Genomic DNA, 24,917 nt, shown 5'->3' with positions numbered 1-24,917 from the left:
CCTGTTGGACCATAACCTGGTGTCATGTGATTTTTGACCTTGTCCACCCCAGTCCAACTCCAGCACCTCCATATCATAATTAGAGTAAGCCATTTCTCAGAGATATCACTCTCGGTAGATTGTGTATTCAAGGAATGTGAGTTCAAAAGCTTTAAGATGACACTTTAGTACAGCATTGAATAAGAGCTGCCCTGCCAGTGGAGGTGTCTTTCAGATGAGACAATAACAATAACAACTTGTATTTCTCCAACACCTTTGCAACAATAACATGTGCCATGGTGCTTCACAGGAGTGTTATCAAACAAAAGGTGACACAGTTCTACATGAAGAGATACTAAGATGGATGAGATATAGGTGTTAAGGGTATCTTAAAACAAGAAAGAGAGATCATAGAATCTCTACAGTGTGGAAGTAGGCCATTTAGCTCATCAAGTCTACACCAATCTTCCAAAGAGCATCCCAATCCCTGCATTCCCCATGGCTAACCCACCTAGCCTCAACATCCTTGGATACTTTAGCATGACCAATCTACCTAACCCACACACCTTTGGACTGTTAAAAGAAACCCAGACAGATATGGGGAGAATGCGCAAACTCAATACAGACAGTCACCCAAGGGAGGAATTGAACCCAAGTCCCTGGTGCTGTGAGGCAACTGTGCTAACCACTGAGCCATCATCCCACCCCACATGGCCCTGAGTTGGAGAGATTTAGGGTGCAAATTGCAGAGTTTAGGACCTTGACAACTGTCAAGTCTGTCAGTGGTGGAACAATTAAAATCAGGATGTACTGGAGATGTTTACAACAATGGTGGTGGTGAGGTAACAGGCATAGTGGTTTCAGATGATGTCTCTGAGGTCACGCATAGAAGAGAAGTAGGAGCCAGCCACGAATAGATTCTTGACAGCAGTATTGGAGTCAGAAGGTAAATTGCTGTAACTAAAACTTGATAGGTAAGAATCAAACAGGCAAGTGTAGACCCATGCAGCTGGATGACAAAGGAGAGGCATTGGAAAGGATTATGTAAAAATGTGTTAGGGAAAATTTTGCCATATAAATGCTGGGTGTCAACCTACTGATAGCATGTAAAATGTTATCACTCCATTTCTGCTTTCAGCAGTATATGATCTTGGACTTAAATACTTTTGTTCAATAGTAGCAGAGATACATATAACGATTTGCTGATCACGATTTGTTCATTCTCTCAAATTCAATTTTTGGAAATAACACCAGAAAATTTAAACTCTGAATGTAAACACATTCATAGTTCAATACACATCCTGTTGTTATCAACCATTGGCATCTTTTGAAGAACCCAGTTTGTAATGCAGCCAAACTGCATATACCTGGAATGTTCAGTGTAGGTGATTTGCTCAATCTTTATTCAACACTTCAGCACATTCTTTTCATGGTTATTTGAAGAAACAATGATTCAAAGATCCACACTAGGGAGTGGCACTTTTTTTTAAAAAGGAAGTGCTATATTTCACAAGATAATTATGATCAAGGAGCAGAATTCACCCAGATTAATTCTTTCCATCAAGACAATAATTTTATTCATTCAGAAGATATGGGTGTCATTGGCTGAGTCAGCATTTATTGCCTGTCCCAAGTTGCCCTGGAGAAGAGTCCCCTGAGCTGCCTTCTTGAGAGGTTTCCCCTGATTCCCATTGATTCCAGTTTTGCTCAAGGTTCCTGACGTCACACTGGATCAAAGTTGCCTTGATGTTAGATCTAGTCACTCTCCCCTCATCCCTGGAATTTGGCTCTTTTATCCATGTTTGTACTAAGGCTATAACGAGGTCAGGAGCAGAGTGGCTTTGACAGACCCAACCTGAGTGTCAGTGAGTAAACTGCTGCTAAGTAGTCTGTTGCTAAGCAGACTGATGGGGCAGTATTTGACTGGGTTGGATTTGATGTACAAAACATACCTGGGCAATTTTCCACATGGTTGAGAGATGCTAGATTTTACACTGTGTTGGGACAGTTTGGCTAGGAACATGGAGCACCTCTTAAACACTATTGCTGGAATGTTGTCAGGACTCTCAACATTTGTGGAATCTAATATTTCCAGCCACTTCTTGATATCACGTAGATTAATTGAATTGACTGAGGTCTGATATCTGAGATGCTGGGAGTCTCTGGAGGAAGCTGAAATGGATCTAAAGTCATCCCCAAAACTTATATAATTATTTTCTGAAATGATTCCCTCATTCTTGCTTCTACAACACAGTATAAAGTTTATGTTAATCATTCAATGGAATAACATTTGACTTGGTCCAATATTGAGAAGTAGATGATCGTGAGTCAGCACTTCTTAACCAGTCCTTAACTAATTTTGACCTTGAGAACTCTTATACAGCTGGGAACTATGTCCATGCAGCACAAGACAAAATGTTACAGTTGTTGGCTTTTTTTTCTTGCCTTTTATAACCTGAATATCCTGTGGTTTCTTTTACAGTTTTGGAAATGAATTTCACCGTCGATTTGCAGTGTGAGAAGAACAACCATGAGCACAGGACCACCGAAATCAGCACTGAGCAGCTGATAATCAGGCGGGGGCAGCCTTTCCATCTCACACTGCAATCTTACAGTGATGAATTTATTGACAATGGCACAGTGGTAATCTGTGCTGAGACAGGTAGTCTGTTATGAATGAAATGGGGAGCATGAAATGACAAATATGAACATTATATAATTCTGTAATTACTCACAGTTCTACCCAACCTTTCTCAATTTATTAGCAATATCTGTGAACAATACAAGTTGAGTTTCTTCGTGTCAATGAGTTCAACCCACACACAGTGTTATGGTAGATGATACTATTGGTTCTTGTAGCAATTTGCAATGATGGCTATGATGTGAGGGCTTTACAACTCCTCTGAAATCAATTACTATAAACAAGTTAAATTAGGAAACAAATTTGTATACAAAGGAATTGCTTACTCTGCAAATGGGGATGGTTAAGCCTGAGAGATCCACACCTTCAGCTTTTCCTTTTAGGGAAGAACAGAGAGCAAGTTCCTATTTTTCATTTTGCCTCCAACACCACCTAGCCTGTTCATCTGAAGAAACCACCTGGATGTGCTTGGTACAAATAATGGACTCTAAATGGAAGATGTAATTGAAGTATTTTGAAATAAATCCTAATATATGTCTAGAAAAAGTAAAAGTAAAGGTAAAGAAATGGATTACAATGATTGAATTTCTTATAAATACAGTGGCACACAATAATCAGGAGATAACTTGCTTGGTATTCATGAAATAGGCCACAGACTATGGACAAACAACCAATGGACATGAAGCCCCATGTAACTATTTCTTCATAGAGGACAAGATTTACCCAATCATGTTTATCATGTCATCAAATTATATCACGATTATGAAAATATCAGGGTTGTGCTGAAGTCACTCGACTTATATTGCTTCTCAAACGGAACATTTTATACAGTATTTTGAAATATATTTTACCTTGTTCACTTAATTAAAACTGATGATGTTGACAGTTGGCTGGGATGTTCATGTACAGTTGTAGTGTGGTTCAATGCAAGCTTGTTTAATTTTGTTGTCTTGTTTTAGGGCCAAAACCTTCAACAGCATTTGGAACCAAAATCCTGCTTGAATTAAATTCGTATGGTGTAAACTTTTGGAAAGCAGTTGTTGTTTCTAGCACGGGAACCAGAATGACCTTGCGGATATGTCCATCTCCAAATGCCAAGATCGGACAATATAAATTATCTCTTCAAAGAATGACGGGAAACAAGTTTGTGAATTACTTAATTGGGGAGTTCATCCTCCTCTTCAATCCATGGTGCAAAGGTAGGGATGTTTTGAATACAGATTCTGAGAAATTTGGAACCATATTGTAAAAGAGGTTTGAAGATGGACCAACGTTGTGTGGTGCAATAAAACATAGTTGAATCCACTGACATTTTGTAACATGGACAGAAACAAATGTTGCCATATGGTGAGGGAGGGGGACTCCAAAACTAGAGGCTATAAATTACTCTGAACTTAAGTCAGCACATTAACTGGCAATTTTTAAAATATGTGTTTCATTGACTATGGCAACATTCAGGACCTTCTCTCCTGGAAGCTGGACAGAGCATTCGATAATTGATTCGCAAGGCCTAGTTACAAAGTATTAGACATTGTTAACTAAATAATTTTCTAAAAAAGTTTCAGTTGCCGTTTACTTTGCTTTTAAGTGTTCCCAAATGGTTTCATTCATTTGAAGTGCTCCAAAGTGTTTATAGCTCTTACAGGGTTTTCTTGGGCATTTAGCTTGCACCACCACACACCCATGATGCCGTAATACTCCAATCTCACACCCAGTCCTTTGCCCCTAGGCTCTGCTCCCAACACTTCTGTGGCTCATCTGACATCAGTGGAACTGGGGAGTTGGGTGTACTGGGTTGTGGAGATCGGCAGAGCTAGAGAGTGGAGAAAAGGTGTGAAAGTAGCGTTGGAGTGAGGAGAAAATTCAGGGTGTCCATAAACTGATCCACTGACCTCATTAGGATAGACCCAACCTGCTCTGAGCTTGGGTGAGAGTTGATACCTGGACTTCAGGGTCTAAGTTATGAGGAGAGATTACACAAAATAAGCATACTTTCTCTAGATTTTAAGAAGGGTTAGAGGTGAGTTGATCGAAGTTTTCAAGATATTTATAGAAAAGAGAAGGTAGATAACCTATTTTCACGTTTGGGGATTCTAGAACCGGGGATATAGTGTAATTATTAGGGCTAGACTGTTCAGAAGAGATGTTACAAAGCACTTCTACACACAAAGTGCAATAGATGTTTGAAACCTTCTTCAACAAATGGCAGCGGATATAATTTCAGACATTAATTTTAAATCTGAGATAGATAATTTTTTTGTTAAGCAAAGGTATTAAGGTTTATGGGCCAAAGGCAGGTATATGGAATGAGGTCATAGATCAGCCACAATCTTATTGAATGGTGGAAAAAGCTGGATGGGCTGAATAGCTTTCTCCTGTTCCTATGTTCTTATGTTCCTATGGAGTTGTAAAACAGGCTGCCTCAGGAATTTGGGGAGAGGAGAGCAATGGGAGGCTCAGGGATGGGAATGAATGAGCAGGTAATAGTTCTAAGGTGGAAACTAAAGGCTAGTTGCTAAGTGAATGCTGTGGTCAATATCAGTTAAATTTTGCACAGGATGCTGAAAAGTGATTTAAGCACAAGCATTAAGTTTAACTATAGTTTCAGACATACAACCTTCACAGCATGGAACGACCTTAAGTAATATGGAAGCCCTGCACAGGATGAGCACACACAGACCATCTTGGGCTCTTCAGCATCTGTTACATATCTATAGAGTAGCTGCAGCACCATCCTATTTCTGGAATGTAGCTATATATATGCAGATGTGCAAGATTATTCTCCTCATGTAAATTTGTTAATTTGCTGATTTTAAATGTTGCTCCGATTATGTTTTTGTTAGCCACCTTATATTGCATACTTGAATTACAAATGATTGTTGTGTTAAGAATTCTGTGTTTTCTCCTGTTAGAGGATGCAGTCTTTTTGGATAATGAACAACAACGTCAGGAATATGTGATGAATGAAGAGGGAATCATCTATACTGGTTCTAGCTATTGCATTCAATCACGAGCATGGTACTTTGGACAGGTATTTATAGCACATTGAACATAGAAAAACACAGCGCAGTACAGGCCCTTTGGCCCTCGATGTTGCGCCAATCCAAGCTCACCTAACCTACACTAGCCCACTATCCTCCATATGCCTATCCAATGCTCGTTTAAATGCCCATAAAGAGGGAAAGTCCACCACTGCTACTGGCAGGGCATTCCATGAACTCACGACTCGCTGAGTAAAGAATCTACCCCTAACATCTGTCCTATACATACCACCCCTTAATTTAAAGCTATGCCCCCTCGTAATAGCTGACTCCATACGTGGAAAAAGGTTCTCATGGTCAACCCTATCTAAACCCCTAATCATTTGAAATCACTAACAATATACTATTGAACTGTGTTTAACAAGTGAGCTGAATTCTTTGTTTGTTAGTTTTTGAACTTACACAAGTCCTGTCCACCCCCCCACCACTCTGCTGTCTGACTTCTGACTCCTGGTCCATCAACATTTCAATTTTAAAAATCATAAAATGGCACATAGTCCAAACTGCAGCTTCGGATACCTTGTGCACTATATTCAGCTCTGTACAGGGAGTGAAATTAAACCTCCTGCAGGCTCAGTGAAATTTATCTTTGAACATATGCAGCTCACTCACGTGAGCAGGTATAAGATTCCTACCAGTGAGTCAACAGCTAAGTTCCACATATTTAAGGTAAATGTAAAAGTTGCATTCGATCTTTAATGAATATAATTCTGCCTTCCCTGCTACAAAACTATAGCACACACATTATTGTTGGTGATAGCAGCCTTGGTTTTCATCAATTGGGATGGGTCAGGTACCGCTTAAAATGTTGGGTGGGATTCAATTCTGACCCTATTTCTGCCTTTTCAATTTTCATCACGACCTCTTAAAGCTATGTGCTGGTTTTGTTCATGACATTACACACGATGTTACTGCCCTGGCTGACTCCATGGTGGGAAGCATGCTCCAGTCCTCTACAATTGGTATGGATGCAAACCAGTTGTTTAAAGAGTTATGGTTCATAGCGTGCATGAGAGAAGCACTTGAAGGGTAAATTCCGAAAGGTCTTTGTGTTTCTCATGCCAGGGTATGCATCCCTACTCAGCACAAAGAGCAGAGGGTGGGATGAGGGGTGATGAGTGGAAATGGATGAGCAGAGGGCATTAGCTGCATAAGGAGAGAGCAGGGTGGGAGGTGTGGGGGCTGAAGGAGTGTTCTTCATTCTTTTATTTTTAGATATAATACTGGCACCCACGGGCAGGCATTCTGAACAGCCATTTTGGAAACTGTCAGTCTCCTTAGCTCTTCATGGCCTAACTCTCAATCCTGGCTGTGCCCCCTCCACCTCTCCCAGCCAAAAATACACAGTATGGGCATCCATTTTTAAAAGTCAGGTTTGAGAAGCCATCAATGAAAGCACCTGCCTCTGAACACCTGAACCTTTATCAAACATTGGGACTGGACCATCTGATTTTCTAGTATCCTACTTAATTTGGCGTTTACAATATCATTAACCTTGCTCTTAATATTGTGAAAATTTCCACAATGTATTTTGTACGTCTTACTCTGTGTCATGCATTGAAAATAAAGCAGGCAGAATTAAATTTCTCTGCTTTCTGGTCCTTCTGCCACAAAATCATTGCCACCAATAACTCCATTGTTACTACCTCTAACTTCACCCTCCCAAATGCCTGTTGAAAACATTTCACTGTGAGCAACAATTGGCAGAATCTTTTAGGGACCTGGATAAGGCTGGTAGACTATGGCAAGAGTTGTGGCAGAATCTGTGAGAAATTGGGTGAGGCCTATTCTGATATTGGGAGCAAGTCACCTCATCTTTTGTTGCTTTTCTGATTGGCAAGATGAGTTTCTCGATAAGTTGCAAAATTATGGTTGAATTATTGGTTGATAAATGCTTCTTAATCCCACAACTCACCTCATTGATACTCAGCTTCCTATCTCACAAAACGCGCCAACCATTTTAGATGTCGAGAATTCTCGACATGCAAGTCAGAGCAGGTATGTCGTGATCTCAGCTTGCCACTGGATGTCAGGACCCTCCATCTTTGTCACCACACACTGGCGCATCGGTACATGATCCATTGGCACCAACTGCACATGCCCCTCAATAAGGGTATTGACAACAGAAACAAAAACATACGATTATTACCGAACAATTGTGAACAATATTCCTTAGAAAATCTTCTTTCTTTTTCAGTTTGCAGACAATGTCCTAGATATCTGTCTTAAATTGATGGACAATAATAACAAATGCCTGTCATGCCCAGAAAAAGACTATGTACGCAGAAATGACCCTACTTATATCAGTAGAATGGTGACAGCAATGGTGAGCACATTAACCTTACAGCTGATATTGATGAGAATAAATGTTAGTGACTGTCAATATAATCTCTTTCATTTGGTTTTATTCTATCTGAATAGTTTTCTTGAGATCTCCGGCTTAATGTTTCTGTCTACCTTTTGCCCTCTTCCAGGTCACATTAAACATTTTGTGATTGTGATGTTAGCTGCAGTATGGATGTCCTTAAAAACACTTGGCTCAAAGGTAGAAGACAGAGGGTAGTGGTGGAGGGTTGTTTTTCAGACTGGAGGCCTGTGACCAGTGGAGTACCACAAGGATCGGTGCTGGGCCCTCTACTTTTTGTCATTTACATAAATGATTTGGATGCGCGCATAAGAGGTACAATTAGTAAGTTTGCAGATGAAACCAAAATTGGAGGTGTAGTGGACAGCAAAGAAGGCTACCTCAGATTACAACAGGATCTTGACCAGATGGGCCAATGGGCTGAGAAGTGGCAGATGGAGTTTAATTCAGATAAATGCGAGGGGCTGCATTTTGGGAAAGCAAATCTGAGCAGGACTTATACACTTAATGGTAAGGCCCTAGGAAGTGTTGCTGAACAAACAGACCTTGGAGTGCAGTTTTATAGCTCCTTGAAAGTGGAGTCGCAGGTAGATAGGATAGTGAAGAAGGCATTTGGTATGCTTTCCTTTATTTGTCAGAGTATTGAGTACAGGAGTTGGGAGGTCATGTTGCCCCTGTACAAGATATTGGTTAGGCCAGTGTTCGAATATTGTAAGCAATTCTGGTCTCCTTCCTATTGGAAAGATGTTGTAAAACTTGAAAGGGTTCAGAAAAGATTTACAAGGATGTTGCCAGGGTTGGAGGATCTGAGCTACAGGGAGAGGCTGAACAGGCTGGGGCTGTTTTCCCTGGAGCGTCGGAGGCTGAGGGGTGACCTTATAGAGGTTTACAACATTATGAGGGGCATGAATAGGATAAATAGACAAAGTCTGTTCCTTGGGGTTGGGGAGTCCAGAACTAGAGGGCATAGGTTTAGGGTGAGAGGGGAAAGATATAAAAGAGACCTAAGGGGGATCTTTTTCATGCAGAGTGTGGTAAGTGTATGGAATGAGCTGGCAGAGGAAGTGGTGGAGGCCGGTACAATTGCAACATTTAAGAGGCATTTGGTTGGGTATATGAATAGGAAGGGTTTGGAGGGATATGGGCCGAGTGCTGGCAGGTGGGACTAGATTGGGTTGGGATATCTGGTCGGCATGGGTGGGTTGGCATGAAGGGTCTGTTTCCATGCTGTACATCTCTATGACTCTATGACCACACCTTATATTAAAGATTTCAAACCTTGCTGAACATGTTCCATTCACTTTATGCGGCCTTTTCTACGACTGCATAAAATATCAGCCTTGGATCAATCTGCAATACTCTCAGTTCTGAGGCCGAGAGTTCTGCTTCAAGATCTGTTCTGAGATTTGAGCACTCGGTTTAAAGTGACTTTTGGAGTATGGCATATTGGAAGTGTTGCCTTTCAAATGAAACATTCAATGAAGAAATAATTCTCTTCCCACTCAAAAGAATGTAAGTGAACCAATAGTACTATTTTGAGGGGAGAAAAGGAGAATGGTTCTCCTTGATGATCTGACCAATAATTATCCTTTCATTACCATCATTAAAAAGAGATGATCTTGTCATTATCTCATTGCTCTGTGTGAGAGACATTGCAATACATAATCTGGCTGCTGTTAATTTTAAAGTCACTTCATATAAGTCACCATGCAGGAAAAGGGAAAGAAATTCACAATTACTAGTATTTAGTCTTGTTTGAATTATCGAGAGACTCCAAAGAGTTACTTACAAATCAAAAGCACTGCTATTCATTCTGGCCACTTTTCATTCGGCCTCTTATTCACACATCATGCCTTATTTCTTTGGTTCTAATACATTTATTTATGATTTTATTTCTTTGATGCTAACTCAACCTTTCAATGGCCACATGTTCACATTAAATTATTGCACTAACCTTCTGATTGCACCATGTAATTTTATTGATAGTTTCAGGAATAAAACCTACACAACTGTGTTCATTCAGATTCACTGTTCCAACTTTTCCAGGTAAATTGTTGTGATGACAAAGGCATACTTGAAGGCAGATGGAGTGCACCATATATTGGAGGGACATGCCCGTGGAATTGGAATGGAAGTGTTGCCATCCTTACAGAATGGAACGATCATGGTTGTCGGAAAGTTCAGTATGGGCAGTGCTGGGTGTTTGCAGCAGTTGCCTGCACAGGTATAAAGTGCAAGGTGTAATAGGGATTTTATTCTGAAATTGAACAGTTCTAAGTCCCCACATTCTGATGCATTGAAAAATTTCCTTCAAAATTTTCAAGTTATTTCCTAACCCATTCAGCTGCTTAGACATACTTACGTATTATGTTTATGATAAAAAATGTTTTAGAAGATTTATTGTGGGGTTATTTTATGACCAGTATCATGAAGTAGCTCTGGAATGACAAGCACAATAGCCCTTAACATATGTCTTCATATGTGAAATTAATATTAAAGGGAAGATTTAAAAATCAAAAAGAAGAGTTTCACATTCAGAAACACTATTACTTCTTTTACTGATTATATGAAGTCAGTGTCCTTTGATTCTTGATCCTTGGCCATAGTTTCTCCATACTAAGACAGAACCCTCCTGAATTTGAATATCTCTACCATACCGGTCTCAACCTTCACTGTTCAAAGGAGAACTATCCCAATCTTTCTACATACCTGAAATTGCTTGTTTTGGGAATCAACCTAACAATCCATAGCAAGCTAAATCTTATGATACAATAACTACTTTCGCTTAAATGTTCCCTATTGACACAGCAGATGGACTGCAGCAGTTTAAGGAGGGACCTCAAAACCACCTTTTGAGGACAAATAAGGTCAAGCAATAAATAATGATCAGCCAGTGAGTACTCATTTCCCACAAGTGAATAAAAAGGTCACAATATATTTGGGCCATTCATTTTCAAGAACCAAGTCCAACAATGTCTTCTTTCTTATTGGACTAGAATTACACTGATGTAGAAAACACCCTTGTTTTTATGCAATTATTATGTCAATCTAGATTGAAGCAAGTAGCCTCCCATTAGGTGGAAAATCTCACAGAAACCTTGTGAATAGTGATTTATGCTGCCTGACAGGGCTTTCTATTCATCTCCCCAGTAATGATGTACAATTCAATTAAAGCTGCAGCAACTAAACCCCTACAGAAATATATGGCACATAGGGAAGGTTCATTCAGTTCAACTTACTGAAGCTCTCTGAAAAAGATAGCCATTCACCAACCCTTCCTTGAACTTTCTACACTTTATTCCTATTATTTATTTTATTCTGCAGTACGATGCGTGTATGATATAATGATAATATGATAGAACTAATAGACCAGTGCTTCAGTTGGACATTGAGAACAACACGGTAACTCAAAGAGGAAACATTGAATGTACATGGGAAATATGTTACAGTAAAAACAAAGGTAGGACCAAGATTGAAGTCCATTGGATTTTAAGGGATATAAACATAGGAACCATTGGAACAGGAGTAGATCATTTCACCATTGATTTTAGGAATGAAATCAAGGATTTTGATCAAATTTAGGATTAAGAGAAAAGGAGAGTTTTATGGCTGATATTGAGAGCATTATCGGGCAGAATCCACAGAGAAGTATAAGTACAAAGGGAAACACAAAAAGGTAATTAGGAAAGCGAAGGGAATGCATAAGAAAGCATTAGTGGGTAAAATAAATGAAAACCCAAAGAGGCTTCTTCAATATATAAAGAGCAAAAGAATAACTAGAGCAGGAGTAGAGCCCATTAAGCACCATTAGAGGTAATCTGTATGGACTTGCCAGATGTGGCACAAAGTCTTCTATGAATATTTTTGTTAGTCTTCTCAATGGAAAAGGTTGGTGCTAGGATAGACATCCTGAGAACATTGGAAGAAAGTAACATGGATTGAGAGGATTGCCAGTGGATTTAGGAACCATAAAAGTTGATAAATCTGCAGGCTAAATAATATATACCTCAGGCAGTTGAGGGAGTCAAGAGAGGAAATATCGGGGCCTTGCAGTAATTTTCAAATCTTCTCTGGATACAGGAGAGTTGCCAGAAGACTGGTGGATTTCTAAATTTGTCTCATTATTAAAAAAGGAAGGAAGGATGGACCAAGAAATTACAGGCCAGTCAGATAACCTCGTTGGTGGGAAAGCTACTAGAAAGAATTCTGAAAGGATAGAATATACCTGCACTGAGAGAGATACAGATTAGTCGGGGATAGTCAGCATGGATTTATTACACATAGGTCACAATTGACAACTTTGATCAAATGCAATCAGGAGTGTTGCAGGGGTAATGCATCTGATTAGGTCTACATAGACCTAAGCAAGACTTTTGATAGAAGTCCTTCATGGCAGACTGCTTCAAAAGGAAGAGTCAATGGGATCCAAGGCAAAATGGCATGTTGGATTGAAAATTGGCTGAGGGACAGAAAGTAGAAGATTTGGGGGATTTTCTGTGACTGGAATTTTGTTTCCAGTGGGGTTTCACAAGGTTCAAGTTTGCAGGCTGGTTGCTGTTTGTTGTTTGGACTTAAAGGTTGTGGAGATAATCAAGAATATGGCACAAAAATTGGTAAATAGTGAGAAAGGTAGCTGAAAACTACAGGAGGGTGCCACTGGACTCAACAAGGTTGGCAGAGGAGAGGCAGATGTCATTCAATCTGGACAAGTGAGAGATACTGCATTTGGAATGAGCTCTCAAGGCTAGGGATTACATTATGAATAGTAGGACTCTGGGAAAGTACTGAAGATCCAAGGAACCTTAATGTGTACATCCACAAATCCCTGAAGGTAGCAGGGTAAGATGGTTAAGAAAGCATATGCAATAAACACATCGTTCCGCAGCATGAGGATTCCATTCCTGAGAATCTCCATGGATGATGAAATTCATGAGTTCAGAGCTCCTTAAAGTAGGCTAACATTGTTAAAAATATCATGGCTATGCGATTTTTGCCTGTAGATGCTGATTTTTGTTTTTACTTGTGTTTTGGCACAATAGAGAAATTAGCGATTTACAATTTCAGAAGATTTACTGTATTTGCTTTTATACAAGAGGAAGGAAGTTGCACTGGAGTTGTATAAAATGCTGTCTAGACCACAACTGGAGTATTATGTGCAATTCTGGTCATCATCTTATAGGAAAAATGTGATTGCATTGGACAGGGTGCAGTGGGTATGTTCTAGGATGCTGTGTGGGCTGGAGGGTTTGAACTATGAAAAAGGATTGGATAAGCTGGGTTGTTTTTCTTGGAGCAACAAAGTTTCAGAGGGGACCTGATAGTATTAAATTATATGGGGGATAGGTAAAGTACTTTTTCCCTTTGTGGAAGAGCTAAGGAGAGTTTCTTTTCACTCATAGGGTCGTGGGAATCTGGAGCTCACTACCTGAAAGGGGGCAGGGGTGGGGGGGGGGAGGAGAGGTTCAGTTGAAACATTTAAGCTGTATTTAGATATCCACTTAGTTGCCATATCGTCCAGGACTATGGGCCAAAAATTGGAAAAGGAGATTAGAGCAGTCAGATATTTTTTGACTGGTGCAGATATGATAAGCCAAACGACCTCCTTTTGTGTTGTAAAATCCATGAGTTTAAATTATCCTGTATATCTAAAATGGAAATCAACCAGCATTTCTGCTAAGTCCAATTAAACTGAAACTGAGGAAATATTAAACCATGGAGAATGCAAGGCAGAACAAAAATGCATATATTTTTGTATAACTATTTTAATTATAGAAGCAACTTTTTTAAGTACAACTACTGCAAAGAACAAATATTAAATCTAGATTAAAATTTAGCATGATGTTTTTTCAAAGAGTGCATTATCAGAGCAAACTCCCAATCCCCTGAAATATGTGATTGACATGGAATAATAATGAAACACCTTGAGCTGACTGTGTTTTGGCAGTGTTACAGAAATACAGAACACTGAAATAGTTATCAATAAATTCCTTAGCAACAATTTTGGCAAACTTTGAGAGAGTTAATAACAATTGGCAAGATAATCAGTTGGGGCATTTCCGTGCTGATCCCAAGAGAGAAGACAGAAAACTTTGCATTTATATGGTGTTTTGTCATGTGCCAGATGCCTCAAAGCTCATTATATTCAACAAAGTACAAGTGAAGTGTAGTCACTGTTGTAATGCAGGAAACACAGTAACTAGTTTGGCCCACAGTAAGCTCCCACAATTAACAGTGATTAATGATTCCAGGAAGAATTCCCTTGCTTTTCTTCAAATGTTTTCTTGGGATCTTTTACATCCCCCGGAGATGGCAGAGGGAGGGCAATTTCATGCGTTATCTTGTAAGTTGCTCCTCCATACATGCACCACATTGTGGCTGCTCACTTCCTGTGCAAATCTTTGTCATGACTGTTTGATGAGGCTAACTGTCAGCCTCCTGGCATCCTCTGGATGGAACTCCATGCCTTTGCGATTTCCAGCATTAAAGTGCTGTTACATGAATCTTTAGACTGCCCTTTTCCCTTTTGGTGCGTATCTCTACCTTCTTTTGGCCCAATACACCCAGTGTCTAAAATGTCCCTGTGCTTGCTGTTGGTTTGTCCTTTGATATCACTCTTCAATCAGGATTTGAATGCTCCTCCAGCCTATTGTCCCAAGAGACATCAAACTCAGAGGGGCCCTCCTAACTGGCTGCCACCCAGAAACATCAGTCAGAAGACTTCAAGTCCTGGATGCAGATATGGTACTAACATGCCATTAAAGTCCATGAGGACGAAGACTGCCAACTCAAACTTGGTGTAAATGATTTTTCAGAAAGAAAAGCAGGAACTTCACCTGATGTTCTGATAAGCAGTATCAAATTATGTTGGCATACAACTCGTTGCTGATTGTGAAGGATTTTAGTGTACAAATTAGTTGCTACATAACCCTACATTAAAACATGATGTAGCTGAGCAGTGCACTGAAAGTTAGTACTTCCAAATAAACCTGTTGGACTATAACCTAGTGTTGTGTGATTTTTAACTACATTAAAACTGTAAGTATCTCAGTGTCCTGTGGCATACTCAGTGTTTTCCAAATTGTGGGGTATTGATAGTGAAAAATATTTTCATGAAACAAATGTTTTTAAAATGCATCTCAAAAGTATTAAATCCTGATTTGAATGCTGGCAGTTTGCTCAAGTATCAGATCCTGCCACAGTGTTATGTATAGACATGTGTTCATTCAGTTGTAATGAAATATTTCTTTTTGTTATTTCTTAGTTTTGAGATGCTTAGGAATTCCAACTCGTGTTGTCACAAACTTTAATTCTGCTCATGACAGCAATGGGAATTTAACAATCGATAAAGTGTGTGATGAATATGGGAGAGACCTTGGAGGCCCAGGTGATAGCATCTGGTAAGTCAAATTAGTATCAAAAATGCAAATTTTAGCCGTTAAGAGAAAACAAAAAACACACAGTAGATTGTGTCACAACCATGAAAGAGAAAAGACAGATTAATCTTTTTTTTCAATGCCCACGTTTATTCAGAAATAAAGATTCTGTTTTGACAGCAGCCAGACCAATCCAGGATCATCACTATTGTAGCAGATCAAACAGACTACATTCCCCTTCCAGTGGAGACCTGCCACAAGTGTGCAGGATCTGACCTGTACACTTAAATCTAAATCTGCAATAAAGGCCAGTTCAGGTCAAATAAACTCTACCCTAAATACCACCCACTTAGGGAGAAACAGAATGAGAACCAGTCCCAATCACTGACTATTTGAAAGAAAAATTGCCAATTATTTTCTAGAGATGTACCTCATGAAGTGAATGGCTAGGTCCCTGGAGGTCTTTCTCCTGGAGAACATAATTTTCTCACTTACTGACCTGTGAGAAATATGCCATCCATTGAGTTATATGCTAACTCGGTATCAAGAATGAGAAGTCCAGGAATGAATCTGTGCATGACTGCCAAGTTGCAGAACTGGGAAAGAGGTTTCTCTCGAAGGATGATTGCTTGAGCAATCATTGGGTAAGGTCAAAGGATCAAATGAGAATTAATTAACAAACAAAACACAGATATTGGAAATCTTTGATTGAACGAGTATTGTGCTGATGAGCAGGAGAATGGAGTAACAACATTAAAATTTGATGTTTGACCACATCACCAATTGCAGAGGGCACGAGGAAAGATAATGAAACATAATCCCAGTTACAACAAATGTAATTGGTGACTTTGATTAGGATTTGCTGGGATTGGAGAATTTCAATTAAGGAGTTTTGAGAGAGCTAATCAAGTTGGTAGCAATCCATAAAGAAACTAACAGGAGGAAAGAGGCGTGGTAGATCAGAACTGCTTGAAGTGTTTCGGGGCTACTTTAAAATATCTTCGATACAGAGTAAGGATCTGATTGAGGGATGTATTTAAAATATCCAAGGTTATGGCAATCTGGGAGGAAGGTTAGGGATCAAAGGTTGAATGCCGGAGCTACATCAGCAGCAGATAGACCCTGGAAAAGACCAGAGCTTGGAGAGGGCATTGACCAGCAAAACATTAGCGAAATTTAAGTTAGTTGAAATAAAGCAAGGTAGACTTCATACCTGAATCAAGAATCCCTGTTTCATTGAGTGAAAACTCTATACATTTCTTAAATTTCTTGGAGGTAAAGATGGGGGTAGCAGACAGTTAATATGGCAATCGAAAGTGGGGAAAAATGTGTAGACATTTTTACTCCAAAATTTTAGAGTAATTGCAATCTTCAGGCAGTAGAACTTGATATAGTTGAGTCAGATATGAGTTATTTCTCTTTTATTATTTTGGAAAACTGTACACTAATATATAAAGAATGAACAAGTAGACCACTCAGCCCTTTTAGGCTGCTCTGTCATTCAACAAATCATGGTTGATCTGATTTTAACCTCAACTTGACATTCTTTCATCCCCCTTGGTAATCATTAATCTATTTACCTCTGTCTTTAAAATACTTAAACATTTCAAGATTGCACATCTTTTTGAAGAAGGAAATTTCAAAGATTCTCAAAATTCTGAGAGAAAAGTTGTTTCTGTTGTTTTAAAAGTATGTCCTTGTCTTTTAAAACTGTGACCCACAAGAGATTCTCCCACAAGAAGAACCATCCTTTCAGCATGCACCAAGGCAAGACTCTCCAGGATTTAATATATCTCAATTAAGTCATCTGACACTTCTAAACTCCAGAGGACATAGGGCTTGCCTGTTTAGCCTTTCCTCATAAGACAATCCGCTTATTCCATATATTAATCCCATAAATCTTCTCTGAACTGCTACCAAAGTATTAGTGCTATGGGGTAAAAACAATAACTGCAGATGCTGGAAACCAGATTCTGGATTAGTGGTGCTAGAAGAGCACATAGTTCAGGCAACATCCAAGGAGCAGCAAAATCGACGTTTCGGGCAAAAGCCCTTCATATTCCTGATGAAGGGCTTTTGCCCGAAACGTCGATTTTGCTGCTCTTTGGATGCTGCCTGAAATATTAGTGCTATGGACCAGACTAGTTGGTCAAACTAGTTGAAGTTAAACAAAACACACTTTATACTCCAGTTAAAATACAGATAAAATAAAAATAAAATAATTGGCTTAACTAAAAGATATAGTAACTAGAACTAATCAGGCGACTGTCTGTGTGGAGTTTGCACATTCTCCCCGTGTCTGTGTGGGTTTCCCCCGGGTGCTCCGGTTTCATCCCACAGTCCAAGGATGTGCAAGTTAGGTGAATTGGCCATGCTAAATTGTCCATAGTGTTAGGTGCATTAGTCAGAGGGAAATGGGTCTAGGTGGGTTACACTTCAGAGGGTCGGTGTGGACTTGTTGGGCAAAAGGGCCTGTTTCCGCACTGTAGGTAATCTAATCTAATCTAATCTAATCTAATCTAATCTAATCTAATCTAATTAACCTTTAACAGTAACATCCCATAAACACACCCATGGCAAATGCAAATTCAGTAAAATAGATTGTGCTAGCAGCAGAAAAAGAACCCCAGCTTTTAGCTGTAACACAGAGAGGACTAAGAGCTTCCACATCCAGCTTCAAAACCTCAGCAACTGCAGAAAGCTAAAACTAAAATTCCTAGTTCTGTGGGAGCTTCCCCCACCCATTCAGGCTGCTTCTAGTGTTCCAACTTTTAAAAATAAAACAAGGCCTCACAAGCTGTTTATTTTAATGGCTTTGTGCAGACTGCTCAACCTTTCTTCATAAAAAACCAGGACAAAATAGGTCTCTTAAAGCCATAGTATCGTCACATTAGCATTCTTTTGTAAGTAAAGTGACGAGTACAATGCACAGCACTTCAGATGCAATTTTATTAATGCTCCGAATAACTGAAAAATAACTTCCCTATGCTTGCATTCAATTTTGCCAGTCATTAGTTTTCAATAAAAAGTTGCACTTATATTGTGTCTTTAACACAGCAAAATGTCCCAAGGTGTTTAATTTTTGCATTATCAAAGTTTAACATTGAACCATAAATGAGTTTGAAGTTCCAAAATATTTTAATTTTTGAAAGTGTTTTAAAGGAGGTTAGAGTTTAATGTTCATCTTTGGTTGTTCTCTTCCTTTTTAATTCTTATACCAAACCTAGCTGTGTTAAGGACACAACTCCCTAATTGTGCCTCAATTATTTGTTGCCCTGTTACACTTCTTCACCATTTCTGGCTCATTGGATACATTCACAGCAAAGGCAAAGATATAGATCAGTCTATAATGACCTTTAAAGAGCCTGTTATGAAAAGGGGAAAATTGGTATATGTTATGGATAATATAATTAAATGTCAAATTATAACAGCAGAATATTCAATAAGTGATCACTGACATTCAGTGGGATGATGTACAGATTAATAATGTTATTTTTATGAATTGGAAAGTTTAAATAATCATTAACTCCAATGTTATAACTGATGCTGATCATATTAGATCAACGAAGTGTTGATCGCTATCTTATTTTTCTAATTAAACACAAAGTGATTTTTGAGACAATTTTAGGCATTTGGCAATTTTGTTTACTGTTGCTTCATTTCAGGAACTTCCATGTCTGGATAGAGAGTTGGATGGCACGAAATGATCTGGTGGCAGGTTATGATGGTTGGCAGGTATTGGACCCAACCCCACAGGAGAAAAGTGAAGGTAGCGAGATAAGTTCCATTATCGCAAACCATTATCAAGCATTTCACAACTTTTCTCATAGTTATGACTCAATTGCTATTGCACCGAAGGTAAATAGTGCTAGGATTACGCATGGCTGTTTTATTGGCCCAAAATACCAGCTGGGCAGATTTCTGGGGATAAATTATTTAGCCTAATCTAATCATTTCAGTTTCAGTAATTTTGACCATGTGGTAATCAATCTGGAATACGATTGGCAAAGGAAGAAAATGTTTAAAAATAAAAGCTAACAATTGCATTTTAACAAAAGTTTGTGATTTTTTGATTTCAGATGACTGGAAGAGCTCCTGAAATGTTTTCTTAAATATGAATCCTTGTAAGAGTCATTTAAATTAATTTAATTTGATTCTCAATTACTTCCTTGTCTTTTATAGGAATTTATTGCTGTGGACCAGCTCCTGTCAAAGCAATCAAAGAAGGATTCGTGGATATGAAGTTTGACGTTCCCTTTGTCTTTGCTGAGGTCAATGCAGATCAAGTAACTTGGATCCAATTTAGAGATGGCAGAAAAGAAAAGTTGCATGTTGAAACACAGTATGTGGGTCAGAATATCAGCACTAAGAGGTGTGGCAGACCCGATCGTGAAGATATTACAGACAATTACAAATACCGCGAAGGTAAGGAATATTACTTTTTAAAACATGATTTATTTTACCATTAGTATTGCTCTTAGTTATATTTTGATACCTGTTTTATGCATCCAGATTTAAATAACAGACTGCATTTTATAGCTCAGTGTCAACCATTAGAATAAGGTGCCTGTACAGCTGTACTTAAAGAGGGAATACATTGTGATAAATTATCCAAATAGAATTAAAAAATAACTCCATTGTATTATATCAGCTTCTTATTTAACTAACTTACTTTTCAACATATTTAGGGTCTTTTGAAGAAAGAGCCATTGTTTCTGAAGCTGACCTCAGAAATAGACATACTCCTCTGCACCCAAGAAAATTATTGGTCAATGTGAAGGCTGAGGAATCAATAACTAATGGATCTGACATTAATATCTGCATAACCATCTCCAACAACAGTTCATCTACAATGTACTGCAATCTTAACTTCAATGCTCAAGTAATGAATTATAATGGAAGGTCACTGCACCAAATTGCAGGGAAGCATTTTGACAAAATTGCTGTTCAAGGCAATAGAGGTAATCAAACAACTATTGCTTTTGTATCTTGCTTTTCTTTGTAGCAGTTAACCACTTACCATTTGATGATAAAGTCTGAAAGTGGTGGAAATACTCAGCAGGTCAGACAGTGTTCATGGAGAGAAAAAGAGTTAATATTTTAGTTCTGTGACTTTTCACCATAATTTGTTCATATCTGCCACAAGACCAGAAACATATAATTGGATGTTCACTAATGCAATCTATTAAAATTGTCAAGCTTACTAAATGATAGAATTTAGTTACTGATTATGGCAGCTTTAAGAGGAATGTGAAATTAAATATTTAATCCATATTTTTGAGTTTCTCTGTCATACTCTATCCATTATACTTCGATTTCTATGCATATCTCTGTCACACTTTTACCTGGTTGGTTCAAATCTCATATTTGCTCCCTTATAATTGAGTGGTGTCTATCATTTTCATGATTACCTTTAATAACATACATGCACAGAGACAGATAATTTTTAATCCAGAATGTCATGACAAACTCTTCTTTTTCCACTTTCAGAAAGTGACAGACAGGAGTCTTCATGCATGACCCTATAATCCAAGATAGGAACTCTGGGAATCCATGAAATAGCCCTTTTTTTCCTCAAAGTAACCAGAATCCAGAAACCTTAAGATTTTATTCAGTGAAAACAGTAAAAATAATGTAGTTTTGAGAGTATTTATTCATGTAATTTCTATTTATTGAAGGATTCACATGTTTATTTATGATATCAAAAGTAGATTTCTTCAAATGTTCAACCAACCTAACCTTTCTACAATGGAAATGTTTGTAATAAGCTTTTCCAGGAACAATTAAGATATTCATCATAGATATCAAGATTAGACATTTATAAAGCATATCGGAACTTCCTGACTGAAAGCAGACAAAGTACCTATGAAGATTCCCAGAGTAACTATGTATATATGTAAATTATCACTCCTTTTCTACACCTACCTTACCTTCCACATTGCTGAATTTTTTTTTGTTTTTGTCATTTCCAATCTAAGCTTTCTAGTCTAGTCCATCTTGTTATACCCTATCTTGCCTCTAAACTTCCACCTACCAAACATTACAACTTATCCAGTTGTTTTCCACTCACATTATAAATCCATTTCCTCCATCACCCCAAACTTTGGTAATTTCTATTTCTTAGTGCATAAATTTTAAATTCTTTGTTTACACAACCCTCTACAGGCTTATTCCACTACATTTTAGCAATCTTCTCCAAGGTACAATCTTGGCTCACATTTTCAGTTTTTTAAACTGAATTCTCCGTTTTTGTTCTCACTTTCAGGCCCAACCCATCTCTCCTCCTCATGCATTAAACAGAAGACAATGGCCTAGTGGTATTGTCTCCGGACGATTAATCCAGAGACTCAGACAATGCTGTGGATTAATCGTCCGGTGACAATACCACTGTGAAATTTGAATTCAATTTTTAAAAATCTGGAATTAGGAGTCAAGTGATGACCATGGATCAATTGCCAATTACCCAAAAAACTAATGAACCTCTTTAGGAAAGGAACCTGCCATCTGGCTCTACCTGGTCTGGCCTACATGTGAGCCCAGATCCACAGCAACGTGGTGAACTCTTAGAGACCATTAGGGTTGGGCAACAAATTCTGGCCGAGCTAGTGATGCCTTCATCTCATGACTGAAGAAAAAAAACAATTGTCTCTGGCGATGGTACTTGCACACATCATGGCCTTAATCTCCATAATTTCACTCAAAACCTTTCTGTTTTATTATATTTTTCAGTTTCATCAACCTTCTATTAATTATTTCAGTGGCATTTCTCCATAGTGGAATTTTGTTTTACATAAATACAAAAAAAGGACTATTCCATTGAAAAACCTTTGGCAAATTTCTAATTTATTCTTTGCTTTCAAATTGAATTTTTTTCAGATGAGAAGGTGGTTCTACAAATACCTTGCTCAGACTATGTTGATTATATTGAGAATCACCATTTGATCAGGCTGACTGCTTTGGCAAATGACTCAGTCACACACACAAGTGATTTGGGAACGAAAGATCTTTCTGTGATCAATCCTGATATCGATATTCAGGTAATAATCTGAAGCAACACTATCTACAGCATTTTCATGATTAAAACTACAATTGAATTGTTCATCTCAGGAGATCACTCATACTTTACCTTACATTTCAGTTGTCTCTCTATGGTTACCTAGTTTTATTGGGCTAAATGATTTTCAACCTTAGCTTTATATTATTTCCTAATGCTTAATTGGATTATTTTCATTGATGATTAATTGGCTAACACTCAGCACTTGCAGACAAACTAAGCTGAAAAAAGGATTTCCCAGGGATCAGAAGCAGCTTAAGGAATTTCCCAGCCATTTTTTTCCTCCAGTTTTTCCAGTTTCTACTAGCACCATTTTCTATTATTCCACAAAGTCAACGTGGCATTCTTTTCACTTCCAAAGTTGTCCCAACTAACATTTTAAGCTGCAGTCTTTCCCCTCATAAACCCCCCAGCCCACCACCACTTAATTACAGGCTCATAGAATTATCACAGTACAGGAGGCCCTTCAGCCCTTCATAAACCCCTCAGCCCACCACCACCACTTAATTACAGGCTCATAGAATTATCACAGTACAGGAGGCCCTTCAGCCCTTCATAAACCCCTCAGCCCACCACCACCACTTAATTACAGGATCATCAAATTATTACAGTATGGGAGGCCCTTTAGCCCCTCATCAACCCCGAGCCCACCACCACATATTTACAGGATCATAGAATTATTACAGTAAAGAAGGCCCTTCTGCACCAGCTCTTCAAACAAGCATCATTATGCACTGCCAATCTCCTGCTTTATCCCCATGTCCCTGTATGCTATGTCTATCCAAATAATCATCCAATACCTTCTTGAAGGTCTCAATTGAACCTGAGTCCACCACATTTTCAGTCAAATACTGAGAAGTTGTTCTCCATTATCATAACCTCAGAGTAAAGTGTCACCTGTTTAAAAAAAAGAGGATGAATTTTTTTCTTGGTCAAAGAGTAGTCAATCTGTGGAATTCTTTACTGCAGAAAGCTGTTTAGATCCTTCCTCCTTTACTGCAAAACTTTTCCCTCCTCAAAATATTGGCTAAAACTTCCCATTCCTAATGAAGGGCTCCGGCCTGAAACGTCGATTCTCCTGCTCCTCGGATGCTGCCTGACCTGCTGTGCTTTCCAGCAACACACTCTCAACTCTGATCTCCAGCATCTGCAGACCTCACTGTCTCCTAAAACTTCCCAGAGTAAAACTTTCCACCTTAGGTAAACCTTGGATTTACCTAATCTTCTTACATTTGATCTCTCGACCCCACTATTCAGTTCAGATTATGATCTTTGATGTTCTGCTTCTTTATTTCACGTAATGCTCCTTGTTACGACTGTCTAGAATCTCCTCCTTAGACCAGCTTAAATCATTGGTGCCTACATGGACCACAAAGATAGCATCCTCCTCCTGAAACTTCAGATTATTCTACAACAATAAACAGATATCCTGACATTGAGAGGCTACACAACCGTCTAGACCCACATGCTTTGCTGACACAAATAGTGTCAGGTCCCTCACTACACTGTCCTCTATTATCACAACATTCCTTGTAACTCCTGCTCCCCCACCCCCCCACCCCTAGATTGGCTTCCTGTACAAAGATTAGCACATTTCCCCAAAATCTCTCTTCCCATATCCTTCAAACTCATCAGGACAAGCTGATAGAATCTCAAACTTGTTAGACAATTGTAAGAGCTGGGAATTCTGTGGGCCTGCCCTCTCTGTCCCTGTAGGAGAAAGTGAGGACTGCAGACACTGGAGATCAGAGTCGAAGTGTGTGGTGCTGGAAACATACAGCCGGTCAGGCAGCATCTGAGGCGCAGGAGAGTCAACATTTTGGGCGTAGGCCCTTCAGGAGTGAGGCTTGTGGGAAAAGGGGGCTGAGGGATATATGGGGGGGGGGGGGGGGCGATGCTGGGGGCAAGGTAGCTGGGAATGTGATGATAGGTAAATGAAGGTGGGGCTGAACATGATAGGTCGGAGCAAATAAGTGGGAAGGAAGATGGACAGGTAGGACTGTTCAAGAGGGAGGTCTCCTCTACACTGGGGAGACAGGATGTCAACTTGCAGATCATTTCAAAGAATATTTCTGGGACATCTGCACTAAACAACCCCACTGTCCCTTAGCTGAACACTTTAACTCCCACCCACCTCCAACCCCCCACTCCCCCCCCCCCCCCCCACTCCAACAATGACATGCGGTCCTGGGCCTCCTCCATTGCCAAACCCTAACTACCTGAAGTCTAGAGGAAGAATGCCTCATCGTCCGCCTTGGGACCTTCCAACCACATGGAATCAATGTAGATTTCACCAATTTTTCCACTTCCTCTCCCCCTACCAATCCCAGTCCCAATCTTCCAACTCAGCATTGCCTTCTTGAATGGTCCTACCTGTCCATTTTTCTTCTCACCTATCTGCTCCACCCTCCTCTCCAATCCATCACCTTCTCACCCACCTTCATCTATCTATCGTATTCCCAGC

At 39.2% G+C, this 24,917-nt stretch overlaps 1 protein-coding gene across 4 annotated transcripts in view; it reads left to right on the top strand.

Moving 5' to 3' along the window:
• Positions 1 to 24,917, top strand: part of LOC140463182 (protein-glutamine gamma-glutamyltransferase 2-like) — a 45,036-nt gene that overhangs the window by 15,389 nt on the left and 4,730 nt on the right. For all 4 annotated transcript variants that reach the window (XM_072556965.1, XM_072556966.1, XM_072556967.1 and 1 more), the window contains exons 2-11: positions 2,462 to 2,641; positions 3,580 to 3,819; positions 5,533 to 5,651; positions 7,859 to 7,987; positions 10,073 to 10,250; positions 15,288 to 15,423; positions 19,065 to 19,168; positions 19,582 to 19,824; positions 20,088 to 20,360; positions 22,276 to 22,436. In XM_072556965.1, the coding sequence (XP_072413066.1) occupies positions 2,462 to 2,641; positions 3,580 to 3,819; positions 5,533 to 5,651; positions 7,859 to 7,987; positions 10,073 to 10,250; positions 15,288 to 15,423; positions 19,065 to 19,168; positions 19,582 to 19,824; positions 20,088 to 20,360; positions 22,276 to 22,436 (1,763 nt within the window). The remainder of the gene's footprint in view (positions 1 to 2,461; positions 2,642 to 3,579; positions 3,820 to 5,532; positions 5,652 to 7,858; positions 7,988 to 10,072; positions 10,251 to 15,287; positions 15,424 to 19,064; positions 19,169 to 19,581; positions 19,825 to 20,087; positions 20,361 to 22,275; positions 22,437 to 24,917) is intronic.

This window comes from Chiloscyllium punctatum, chromosome 37 (assembly GCF_047496795.1).
Source record: "Chiloscyllium punctatum isolate Juve2018m chromosome 37, sChiPun1.3, whole genome shotgun sequence".
Lineage (NCBI taxonomy): Eukaryota > Metazoa > Chordata > Chondrichthyes > Orectolobiformes > Hemiscylliidae > Chiloscyllium > Chiloscyllium punctatum.
This window is presented reverse-complemented; position numbering and strand designations above follow the sequence as displayed.